Source organism: Limulus polyphemus, unplaced genomic scaffold (genome assembly GCF_000517525.1).
Source record: "Limulus polyphemus unplaced genomic scaffold, Limulus_polyphemus-2.1.2 Scaffold106, whole genome shotgun sequence".
Classification (NCBI taxonomy): Eukaryota; Metazoa; Arthropoda; class Merostomata; order Xiphosura; family Limulidae; genus Limulus; species Limulus polyphemus.
Genome location: NW_013665716.1, coordinates 885798 through 899142, shown reverse-complemented (window position 1 = coordinate 899142; position 13345 = coordinate 885798). Strand labels below are relative to the sequence as shown.

The 13345-nt window shown below is 31.1% G+C and overlaps 1 protein-coding gene across 1 annotated transcript in view; it reads left to right on the top strand.

Annotated features, from left to right (window-relative positions):
* The first annotated feature begins 400 nt into the window (after nt 1-400).
* Nucleotides 401-13345, top strand: part of LOC106470690 (alanine aminotransferase 1-like) — a 49702-nt gene continuing 36757 nt past the window's right edge. Inside the window, exons 1-3 of the mRNA XM_013931255.2 lie at nt 401-893; nt 7482-7571; nt 12457-12565. Of these exons, the coding sequence (XP_013786709.1) occupies nt 660-893; nt 7482-7571; nt 12457-12565 (433 nt within the window). The 5' untranslated portion in view covers nt 401-659. The remainder of the gene's footprint in view (nt 894-7481; nt 7572-12456; nt 12566-13345) is intronic.

Below are 13345 nucleotides of genomic sequence, written 5' to 3'. Positions count from 1 at the left end.
ACGGAATTAGTTGTAGCTGACTGACATTGCCAACTAAATGACAGGACAAAAAACATTAAGAGTAGGTATTACTGAAAGCTACATTATTTTACATTCTGTTTCAAACAAAGTTTTCATTTATTGTTCAATTTCTTCAAAATGGTTAGTGTCTCATATTACGGTTGGTTAAGTTTAAAGATTAGGAGACTCAAGTTGATTCATATTAATAAATTTTTAGATAAACATTTAGAGGTGTTTTATTTGTTTCAGTAAATGAGTTACATATAGAGAAAATATCAATACAAAAAGTATACAGTAATGTTGTGTACATTCTACTGGTAATGAAAAATTTATTAACATAAAGTGTGGAAAATAAGAATAGCGCAATAGTACAGCTGACTGTGTTGCGATGTAAGCGCTCTCCTGCGCCAATATGTGCCATCATTGCCAATTGTGAATGGAAGGGTGTATGTTATTTAACTATTGGTAACGCTTTAATCGTTTGCTTCAGTCGTTTTTGTATTTTATTGTTTAGAGAATTTATTTTGTACAATAGTTTAAGCACATTTGAAAGCGTTAAAATAAAAGTGAAGTGTTGAATATCTAAGCGTTAGATTTCTAAGGTTAAGGTAAGGTTAACGTGATCTGAAGAGCCACTACAAAATAGCGCCCTCGTGAGGATGGGTTGTGTGTTAAGGACACCTTTGCCGAAGATATCCTCTTCAATTCGTGGATGTTGTGGATTTTCATTTGGTGTCGGACCTTTGAAGGCACGGAGATTAGTACACATTTCTGCAATGACTCCTAAAACATTAAATTTGGACAACATGAATCCAAATATAATTAAAATGGAGTATGCAGTTCGAGGGCCGTTGGTAATTAGAGCCACAGAAATTGAGAAAGAATTAGAAAAGGTGAGCATAGAAATCTGTATTAATTATTATTTGGTATTCATTGTTACTGTTAGACTTAAGAGAAAGAGTTAAACAGTGAAAAGTTATAATTATTAATACTGAATTGACAAACTAAGCTTTATAAGCATAATGAAAATTATTTTATATATAGAACATACTACATTCGGTTGTCTAAGGAAGAGCCAACTGTCTGGCAGCACCTGTTGCAACTTTTGCTTACTTGAGACTTGAAGGATGGCAACTGGTTAGCAGCCCACCACCACATTTGTTTTAATTGCTTCTACGTTCTAAGTACCATGTTTTAGAGAACACTGTACTAATCTATTAATCACATATAATAGATTAATGGGGCTTTTAATTAATTGATTAGCAAATACCACAATTTGTCCAGTTTTACAAGTGGATTGAAATAATGCAAGTAAATATTATGGTTTTCTAATCAATGATTTAATCCAACTGAGTTTGCTTTAATCAGTCATTTGCTAAATAGTTAGCAGCACTAACTTTTTGAAAGACACTTAATATGTTCTTTGTTTTTTAACATAAGACACTTTTTTTAATCAGCATATCACATTAAGCTTATCAGTTATTAAAGGTACACACACACAGCATTGTTCATTTTCTCATTAGGATTTTTAACTCGTATCCTCTTGTTCATTACTAAAGTAATGGAACTTGAAGCTATGGTGTAAGAACATTAGCTGCACTCCATATTTTAGAAACAACCAGTTTCTCATTGACATGTAACTTATAAGAGTAGAGATGTTCTGCACTATACAAACTGTTGAGTTGAGCTTTTACTTGCCACCAGATTCTTCAGAGTAGCCTCACACAAGACTCACCATTTGAAATTACTCATGATAATCAGTGAACACAGTCTATCACTAAATCACACTCCATTGATAGCAAAAGATAAGACTTTCTAAATACAGTAGGGAAATACTAATTGTAGTTAATTTATATGCACTGTTCCAAATCCACTTTTTAGTAACATTTAATAATTATTTATAGAATTATTATTAATTAACATACATCACAGATTACGTGTCAGTTAATTATTCTTAATATAAACTACCAAAATACAAATTAATAAAATAATATTTTTCAAATTAACCTAACTTAATAAATTAAGCATTGTAATATGTTAATTTTTAATATTTAGGATTTATGAACTTGTTCATTAGGAAACTTTATCATGCAAATAACAGGAGTGAAAATGTTGCCAGTTGATAAACATACAGTTACATTCTATGGACATTTCTGGAAGGTCATAAAACTTTTATGGTCTGGGCCTTTTTTTCAGGATCGATTGAATTACTGTAAACACACTGCTTTTCATAAGTTTAAGAAAGGCTATATTTCAATCACATCCTACCTATACATCAATCACAGATATAAAGTACAATGTAGAAGAAAATGTATGTCATGTTCTTTTTTTGTTACATTTTATAAAATGACTGATAATTACAAATTGTAATCCTGAAATAATACATTGATTTTTGTTATTATTTATGTTTACATTTATAAAATATCACATGGTTAAAAGGCTAGTATGACTGAATGATTCAGAAATATTGCTTTGTAAGCATTTTCCCCATGATAAGACTTGTGGGTTTGATATGTGCCAGTGCCTTTCACAGCTTCCACTGGGAAATTAAGGTGTGGTGTTACAAACATAATACACATTTAATATAAACTTACAGTGTATTTAACACTAAAAAATACAGTTATGCAAGTTATGAATTACTACATAACACTGTGTTGCACACACAATAAATCAACAAAAATAACTAATGTCTCATTGCATTTTATGTGCTTGAAAATGTTTTTAAGGTGATCATTTAACTGCATATTACATATAATTTGTTAATTATTATTTTTATATTTGGAGTAATTGTATATAACTGTATAGTTTTATTATTTTAATATTTCCTGTGGAATGCAAGCAAAGTGATAGGGCTGGGCTGTTTTGACTAAAACACTACTTTGCTCTACTTTATGATTTTACTGGACCCTAGACATATTTTTAAGTCAAGCTGGCCTGAATTCACTCTGCACCCTTTCACATTGTACTCACAAAACTGCTGATATATACAGGAATATTTAAGCAGAACTTTGCTTTTTTTGTTTTTATTGCATTTACCAAAGAATATCCCAGTTAGGGCAAGACTTTTGTGGGGATTTAATATAGAGGAAGAGAATTACAGTAGAGTTAGATCTACAAAATCATTAATCCTTTTTGGAACTGAATCATAATGTTTTAATGCTTTTATGTGTTGTTTGGTTTGAACATAGTTTATTTAAAAAATATTTTTATTTATTGTCAAATAGCTTCCAAAAACATATTGGAGCACCACTAACAATATGGCAATATGGTTACCAAAATAACTGCCAGAATGGTGTTCCAGTAAATTTCAGTAAGACCTGAGCACTATATATAAATAGTTTAGAAAAATGAATAAAGATATATGGATCCCCTAAAAAAAATTTTAGGAAAGCAGAAAGGACATGTGGGAACAGGTGGGAAAAATTTTTAACACAGTAAATCCTTTTTTGAATATGTTAAAGGGAAACATAATATTAAACTAGAGTTGGGCCTTTATAAGATGAAGATGGGAGAGTTCTGGTTGATGATTTCAAGATCTAAATGTTTTTTTCTCATCATTTTTTACTAGGGAAGATGAAGTGTAGATTCTAAATATGATTCTCCCTCCAAAGTATCATATAACCCATGAATAAAGTCAGGAATAAGCTAGAACCAGTAAGGTTCAAGATTGAATAAGTGAAGGAAAATAAGGTACTTGGGTCAAAAGATTGAATATTTGCCAGTGTGACACCAACTTTTAACGTGAGAGGTAATCAGTGTCCAAGTAATTAATAACTAATCGTTACTTCAGTGATTTGGAATTTACTATGGCCTCTAATTAAAGAAATTCCACAAAAGCATTTAGGCAAGTTTCATGGACTTAGAAGTCTCACATCTTACAAATTTGCTTTACTTGAAATTGTTAATCTGGAAAAAACTAATGTAGTGGATGTGATGTACTTGGACTTTCAGAAAGACTTTGATAAAGTGCCATATAAGAGTCTTCTTTTTAGAAAGATTGCATCCATTTGGAGAGGAGATAATTTATTGAAATAGATTGAGAATTAGTTGGGTGGCAGAAAGTTGTTATAAATCAGATGAAGCCACAATGGATTAATATCGCATCTGGTATACCTCAGGATTTTTTGGTAGGTCATTTGCTGTTTCTCATTTTCATTAATGATATGGATAGAAAAGGAATAATCAGTAAAGTGGTAAGTTTGCAGATGATACTAAATTGAACTAAGGATTCTGAAGTTTTGCAGACTGCAGTATTTGGTCAGTTGGCTAACACTTAGTAGATGCCTTTTAATCTTAATTAAAGCTGTAAGCGTAGTTGATTAAGAAAAAGATCTGGTAAAGTTTTAACAAGTTTTTTAAAGCTTTCTAGACAATATACAATAGCTAGTAGAAATGCAAACAAGATATTAAGTTGCATATGTTGAAATATTGAATACAAGTTGAAGAAGGTGATCACTTCATTCTGTAATGTGTTAGCTAAGCTCATTTGTAATATTGTGCTAAGTTGTGGTCACCTTATTTGAGAAAGGATGTTGAATTAATGGAAAGGGTTCAGAGTAGAGTTACCAGGAAAAGTCTAGGTTGCAGTGGGTTATACACCTACAGGGGATAAAATGAAAATTATTGAAATGTTTTTGCTTGGGAGAACATGATCAAGGCTTTTGGGTTGTTAGAGGTTTGGAATCCAGAACTCCAGATGATATTTTCATATTCTTAAAACATTTGCAGGCAGTATGACATGAAGACACAAATTTAAATTATGTAAATCTCAATCACAAAATCAGTTGAAGATGTGTTACCTTTCTAATAGAGTAGTCAGCCTATAAGATAGTTTGCCATCAATTGTTGTTTAAAGCTAGAAAATTGAAAGAAGTTAAAGAGCAGATTGCTTTAACGTAACACTGACCCTTAAAACTTGGCAAATTTACATGCTGAGGAAAGGCTGTCAGATACTTCTTATAATTTTCAAGTTGAGCACAAAACAAAAGTATTATGTCACAATCTCTTAAAAAATGTACACATTCAGTCATATAACTTATATGCATAATTGATGTAGCAGGGACAAAGAAATACATAACATAAACTGTTTTAACACCATAAGTTTACTTAGAAATGATTAAAAAATGAAAATTGATACACATGTTCTTTGTGAACATCCCCATAACTTGAGTTAAAGACTTTGCAAATTTTCTGCAATGTTACGAGCTATGGGCAATTAATTTTAATCAATGCCTTCATTAGTGGTAATTAGACTGATAACAAGACAATTGGTAAAGATTTGTGAATGAAAAAAATTCAAGCTATGAGGATGTTCACAAAGAGCATGTGTATTAATATTCACATCCATCTCAAGTGTTTAAAATTGAGCCTCCCCATATAATTTCTTAGTTCCACTCATGTTATCAAAGGCATTCTGAATATAAAAGTATACATCAATGGTGATGCCTTCATCTAGAAAGGTGATAAGACAAGAAAGCTCTTTTGTAAATCATGCAGAGACTCATTAATTTTTCTAAGTGACTGAGAATTGATTACACAACCTTGCTAACAACACAGATTAGACTAGTAGGCCTAGAATTTCCTGGATCCTTCCTTTTTTAAAGTAGGGAGCACATTGACAGTCTTCTAGTTATCATAAAACCATGTGGTATTCAAAATAACACCATTGTTCTTCAAAAACTGCTAAAGAATAATCTTACAACTATTCATGTATCAGGATATCTAAAATAAAAGTCAAAACTTTCATCTTTTATAATTTGAGAAATATATATAAGATAGTTAGATATTCATCTGAATGTTATTCGTTAAAAATAAAATTATGCTATTGAGTGCAATGCGAAATATAAGATTGCAATAAAAGGTAAGGTGTCAAAGGTGTTAGTTCATCCTTCATCTCAATCTGAAAGAAATTGCTGACATAATAGGAATCTGAGTATGAAATGCATGTGATGATATATGTGTGTGTGTGTGTGAATATATACATGTAGCTTGCTAAGATTTGTTTACCAGTAAGTATTAATATGCATACTTCTGTGAAAAACTCAGGATGTATCAGCTGATAAACATTCTGAATGACTTCCCAGATGAATTGATGTGAGTTGTTAGTTTGAATGTTGTTAGATATATGGATGTGAAGGGTTACAATTAACTGGTTGTGGTGACTGAATGGCGACTTTGATGGGTCAAATGGCTGAGCTCAAAGTACTGTCACATTTTATTTAATATTCTAATGAAAGTAAAGTGTGAAATGCATCTGAAGCTGCAGGATGTACAGTTTATTATTATTTTTTTTGTATTACGTAATTCATTGGAAAATTTCCAATTATATAAATGTAAGCATTCAGATAATGGAATGCCTTGAGATAAGGTATGGATACTTATCAAAATATTTATTGATTTATTGAAGTTTGTATATTAATTTCAATTAATTAAGGACCATCCTCTATCACATTTCATGACCTTTACTAGCTTGTGCTCTATGAAATATTAAATTACATATTGTTTGTTTAGTATTAGTTTGTGCATTAAGTACTGATTTGGAAATTAAAAACTTAATGTTGATAGTCATCACCTGTAATGCTTGAAGAGTAAAAAGTCTTTTGCCCTTCGCAAAGGTATAATATTGATCCAAATGGGCCAGTAAATATTTATAAGAAGTTTTTATTAACTGTACATGTATACATAAATATTTGTATACAGAGAGAGATGTTGACTTAACATCCTTACCAGCTTAATTTGATCGGTGGTTGTTATAAACAATATACTGGTTTTATAGTAATTTGCTTAATCTCTGTACAGATGTGCTCTTTTAAAAAATTCTTAATTATAAGTTTAATATTGAAAAATGATTCCATATTCTTAATAATCATTAAAAATATGCATTTTTAGTGTGTTGGTGTTGGAATGATGGCATATTATATGAAGTGTGTAAACTCTCTATACCATGAGCAAATTAGATTAAATTAATAAAAGTGTTGAGAAAACACATCTACATATCACATTTCAAAATTTAAGTAAAAATAATAGTTATAGATATTTCAACAGTTTGTTACTCAAAAACATTTTGTTATTAAAATTCCGTAACACGTATTTAGTGTAATTCACAAAGAAAAATGGAAACAAATTTCAAACTTACATTTCTGCATATCTCCGTGGAGTCTTGCTTGTAAAAATACATTTATTGATTTATTTTTAAGAATTTTTCTGTCCATCTTAAAGTATAGGTCTATATTTACTATGAAACTGTCATCCCTTGAGATTTCTTTCTCAGGATTTTATTTTTCTGTGGTTTTATTAGTACACCATCTCTTTCACACCATTTTATGACCTGACAGCATGTAATCTGAAAAACTGGTAATGAAACTCAGCTTTGAAAATAGCTACAGACAGAGTTTAAATACCATTGGATAGAGCAGATTTTAAAACTGTTTGAGTCAGTGTAAAGTGAATTAATATCAGACTTCTTTTTACCCCTTTTTCAGGGTATCAAAAAACCATTTTCTGAAGTTATAAAGGCAAACATTGGAGACTGCCAGGCTATGGGGCAGAAGCCCATTACATTCCTGCGTCAGGTGAGTAAGCTGTTTTGATAACTTTTGATATAAAGCATTTCATGAGTAGAAACATCAATTTTAAAGTCAAACGTTGCAGCTTACATTATAATGAAAAGTTAATCTATTCTGCAGGTGACAAATAGTGTTTCAATGTGTTCAAGTTGGAAATTTTATTTCTTCAAGCAGCTTGGCATATAGTGTTGTTGAGACCTGTCCAGTTGTTGTTGCTCAATAAATGTTAATATTGTCTTGTCCAAAGTTGAAGGTTGAAGCCCTTTTTTTACTGTTTATTCTGTCAGCATATTTGATATTTCAACAATAAGATTAGTGCTGTACTTTAGAATTTACATGATTAAGAAACTGAACTAAGGCTGTATAATAAAAATTCAACTCAAAATAGTAAACTGACAAACAATAATTTATAAGCATAATGAAAATTATCTTATGTAGAGAATATACTACATATTTCAACAGAAAAAGAAGACAGAGCAATGTTCTTTTGAAACATGCAGAAAGTTCCCTACATAAAATATTTTTCAATGTGTGCATTAGCCATTATTTGTCAATTTATTGTTATAGTAGCATAACCTACTTCCATACACAAGTATTGATATTTTCAACTCAAAGCTGATAAGAATATATATATAATTAAGAGATGATAAATGCATAGTTATTTCTTTTATTACCAGAAAAATTATTAAAATTTAAGTACTTTCTTTGACTTGTATGTATTAAAGTTTGCCTAATTATCATTCATCTACATGAATTATGTTTTTATGTTAATATTATGTTTATATTACGTGTTTTTATGTTAACGTTATGTTTATATTATGTGTTTTTATGTTAATGTTATACTCATATTATGTTAATTATGTTTTTAACATTTTGTTTGTTTGTTTGATTTGTCGTTAAGGTGTTAGATTTTTTTTTAACTGTTGATTCATGAACTTCCTTATGTTTTTAGTGAGAGTGCTAAACTGTTTGTTTGCCGGCTAGCTGAAATATGTAGTAAAGTTTTTCAAATTATTGTTCTACTACATCAGCTGCTTTGTGTTTGTATTGAAAAAACAGGTGCAGCCAAAAAAGGATTGAGCATGCAACTTAAAGGAATGAAATCAAAATTGGTGGCCAAACTGGTAGCAACACTTAAAGCATTGATAAGAATTTTACAGCAAATATTCGTTCATTAATTAGCTAGGCTGCATATTTTGTTTTTACCCACCATCATGCATGAAGTTGAACAAAAAACATGGCCTAGCTAACTAATGAATGAATATTTGCTGCAAACTTCTTATCAATGCTATAAGTGTAGCTACCAGTTTGGCCATCAATTTTGATTTAATTCCTTTAAGTCGCATGCTCAATCCTTTTTTGGCAACACCTTTTTTCACATCTAATGTGTTTTTGATTAGATATCTTGACTTTTTGTCAATAAACACCAATAAACCACAGCAAGTAAGGAAGTGGTACTCGATAGTAACCAACATTAGCTTTAGGTTTGCAACCCTATTATTTGGAAGAGGCCTATACTTTACAGAACTAATTAAATTCTTTAAAATGTATGGTGTTAGTTTTTCCTCTAAAAACAGCTGTCTTTAATTGGAAGAACAATAAACTAAAAACGGTCCACTTTTAATCTTAGATGGAACTGTGGTATAAATTTCAGGCTGATAGCTCATGTGACTTTTTGCAATGACATTCACAAAAAGTTGTGTCAAAATTGAGCTGTTTTTGTTGAATAACTTTGTACATATGGCTTATAATCAGACCAAATATGACACCTAATTGTAAGTTATAAACATCTATCAGTTTACCAAATTAGAAAAAAAATCCATCAAAGATATGTTTTTGTTTTATGTTTTTTATTTATCAAATAACTTTTTGTTGTGATTGTTGCGAAGAAAGAAAATAATTGCTAAACTATCACTCTTGTTAATAATACACAGTTTATCATGTGGGTTGTTTGGCCACATGACACATTACTGTGTGTCTTGATTTATGCATTGTTATACCTCTCTCAAGAATGTATATAAGTTGACAGTGTTAATAACTTCCTTAATAGTAATGCCATGGAAACTCAGATTAACAGTTTCTTGTCATCATTCCCATGCATTCGGTACAGCCATACCAAGCATCATTATTTATGCTCATTGCTTCAGCTAATATCATGTAACACAAAGCACACTTTAATTAGGATAATTTTAGAAAATATGAGCTTAAAAGTTGGCAATGAATAATAACTATCCACCCATATGATTCCTTGGAAAGCTTGAGCTAGAAACTGCTTATCTAGTTTGCGTGGCCTAACAAATATCTAGTCTACTTTCACCCTATCGTAGTTTTTCTGCTCTAAATCAGCCATCTTTAATCTCAAGAACAAAAAACTAAAAAGTTACTTTTAATGTTAGGTAAAACTATGGTAAAAATTTCAGACTGATAGCTCATGTGACTTAGCATGGGTGTACACAACAATTTTGTTCAAAGCTGAGCTGTTTTTGTTGAATAATTTTGCACATGTGGCTTATATTGAGACCAAATTTGACATATAATTGTAGATTGTAAATATCTATCAGTGTACCAAATTTGAAGAAAATCCTTCAAAGTATGTTTTTTATTAAATAAATTTTTGGTGGAAAGAAAAAATAGAAAGAAATTCAATCAAAATTAGAGATTTTATATCTTGTGTTTTTCATAATGGGTTGCCTTGGAATTTAGTATGTGAAGTAAGGATCCAATAGAGCACTTCTTCTAGGTATAGTTTGAATTACCACAGTCTAAGCAAAAAAATGTGGAAAATTGCTAAACTATCAATTCCTGTTAATAACACAGTTTGTCATGCTGGTTGTTTTCACTGCACAACACATTACTGAGTATCTTGATAATTTAGTTTACTCAGAAGTTAAATATTCTTTCAAATAACTTACTTTCAAAAAGATTTAACAGAAACAGTGATTGATAATAAAAACACCTATTAGAAGTATGAATAGCAAGATATATACATCTATTCTTGGTTAGAAGTACAAATAGTACTTGTTTTTCCTATTTTAAAATTTAATAATTAGATAACTAAGGAAATACAACCATGCAGTTTTAAACATCTTGTAGCCCAACTCAAACAGTATTTATTGTAATATATATTTTTTTCACTCCAGTGAGTAGTGTTACCCCATAAAATGGCAACTGTGCAAGAAAATGTTCAATGAGTTGTTTGGCTTGCAGAGACCAAGTCAGTGACTGTATGTTAAGGGTATCGTGTATCAAATGTTGCAGAGCTAAAATACAAGGATAATGGATGCCATTGTCACTGTAACTGTGATCATGTTGCAGCAAACATTAGACTGAAATTGAATATCAATTTGACATGCCGAGAGCTACTTATGGTACACAAATATAACTCTACGGCCATGTCAATAAAAACTGTTTAAGCTGGACTACAAGCATGGTTGTATTTCCTTAGTTGGTTAATTATTAAACATTATTGGAAAGATAATTTTGGACAACCCTGTATATATATATATATTTGTGATTAGAAGTGTGAATAGCAAACTGCATATATCTATATTAGGTCAATCTTTGTACTGTAATGGGCATATTGTGTATGTCAGTATCTATGTATGTAAATAAAATTCCTGCACCATCTTTTGAATGGCACAACAAACAAAAATCCATAAAAAATTTCACAAGTTGGGTATTAAAGGTTCAGGACTGTACGTGAGTTTGATTATATCTTTATTGATGTCATTTTTAAATGTAGTACCTGAGAAACTATTATTTTTAAATAAATGGTATCGCTTTTAATATATATATAAATATTACAGTTTACATCAGTAAAATTTCTGAAAATTTTGAGCTCTGTACATTGAATCATTTTGATGCAGTGAGTTGCATATGACTAAAGAGCACAATCCGAACACTTTTCTTGTGTGGTACTTCCCAGTAAAAAGTATTACAGTTTATATCAGTAAAATTTCTGAATATTTTGAGCTCTGTACATTGAATCATTTTGATGCAATGAGCTGCATATGATGAAAGAGCACAATCTGAACACTTTTCCTGAGTAGTACTTCCCAGTAAAAAAATTATTTTTTATAAAATGTTCACTTTTTCTAAATTTTTGAAATGAGATATGAATACTATGATTAGTAATTACTAGCACAAATAGTTGCCTGTAGGGTAGTGTTTCTTCTAGTTTTTCACAATTACTAGTTTAAAGTATAAAGGTCACATCTGTAGAAGTGTATGTCCTAAGCTACAACTCTATCTTACCAGGCAAATGTTTATTAACCCTAATGACTAGGAGGGAACAACTTAACCAAAGCTCCAGTTTTTTCATTGCCAATTGTCTATTTCTTTAGCTACCTGGTTCTTATGTTATTTTAACCACAATTTATTATCCCTGAATAATATCTAGTCATGCCAATTTCTGGAAATTTAAACACTGTGTATTTAGCGTCTAATTTATGAAATTGAAATTAGTACTATCTATTTGTCCTGGGGTTGAAAATTTGTTCTGCCTGGGTGTTAAACAGAACTGGCCTTCTTTTTTACATGTATTCACCATGTCCATTAAAAAGAATTTTGCATGTTTGTGTAATTGTTTTTCTTATAAAGGTTTTAGCCTTTGTGCAATTTTTATCAAACAATTACAGCTTTCTCTAGAAGTTAAGGAACAAACATGTTCCTGAAAATTGAATGTATTATCTCATTTTATTCTTTAACTATTTGATTGCTGTTTATTTTAATGGGATCTTTCTGAACTAAAAAAATCAAGTAAATCTATGAATTGCATGAAGAGTGTTTTAAATGTTCCAACTGTGTATTGTGGACAGAAACATAATACATTTGGAAGTTTCATGCATTTTGCATATATATCTGTTAATAATTATTTACTATTTTTATGCAGGTTTTGACACTGTGTGCATATCCGGATCTTTTAGAAAGTGACATATTTTCTTCTGATGTAAAGGAACGAGCTCAAACTATTCTTTCTCACTGTGGAGGCAAAAGTGTAGGTACGTGCAGTGGCAGCAAGTGTTTGTTTGTCATGTGATGATGGCAAAAGTGTGTATGGCACACTTTTCATGAACATTTATCAAAGCTAGTCTTAATATATCTTAGTTGGTCTATTACGAGTTTCTGGTGGAACTGCTGTAATTTCTCTTGTTTATTTTGCTGGTTGGAGGAAAAAGAAAAGAAACAAGAAGTACGAGAAAAGAAACAAGAAGAGAGATTACAGCAGTGTCAACTAGAACAAGAAAGGAAACAGGAAGAACAGCAACTACAGGAAAGTCAACAATAATGGCAAGAAGTACAAATGGAAAACATTAGTAAATTTAAAAGCGAGTTAGATACGTTAAAGGACGATTTATTGTCTTTTACACAAGGAGGATACATTAACCATCGACTTAACCAGCCCCAGATAATGACAAGCCCTATCCAGACCCTGCAGCTAAGCCCTAATGCAGGCATATTCAGTCCCGCTAGAAGTCACATCCCAGATATGAATGTCAGTAATAGGAGTGATTCAGTAAGAAGAAAGTCACAGGAATACGATGGGAAAGCACCGTGGGAAGCATATAGAGCACAGTTTGAGCTACTGGCAGAGGTGAATGGATGGACAAAGGAGCAGAAAGCAGTATATCTGGCAACGAGCTTGAAAGGACAACCACTGGAAATACTTGGACAGTTGTCAGCAGACGACAGGCACAACTATAGAGCACTATAGCGGCTCTAGAACACAGGTACGGAACCCAAAACCAGTCGGAAGTCTACAGGACCAGGTTCAGGACGAG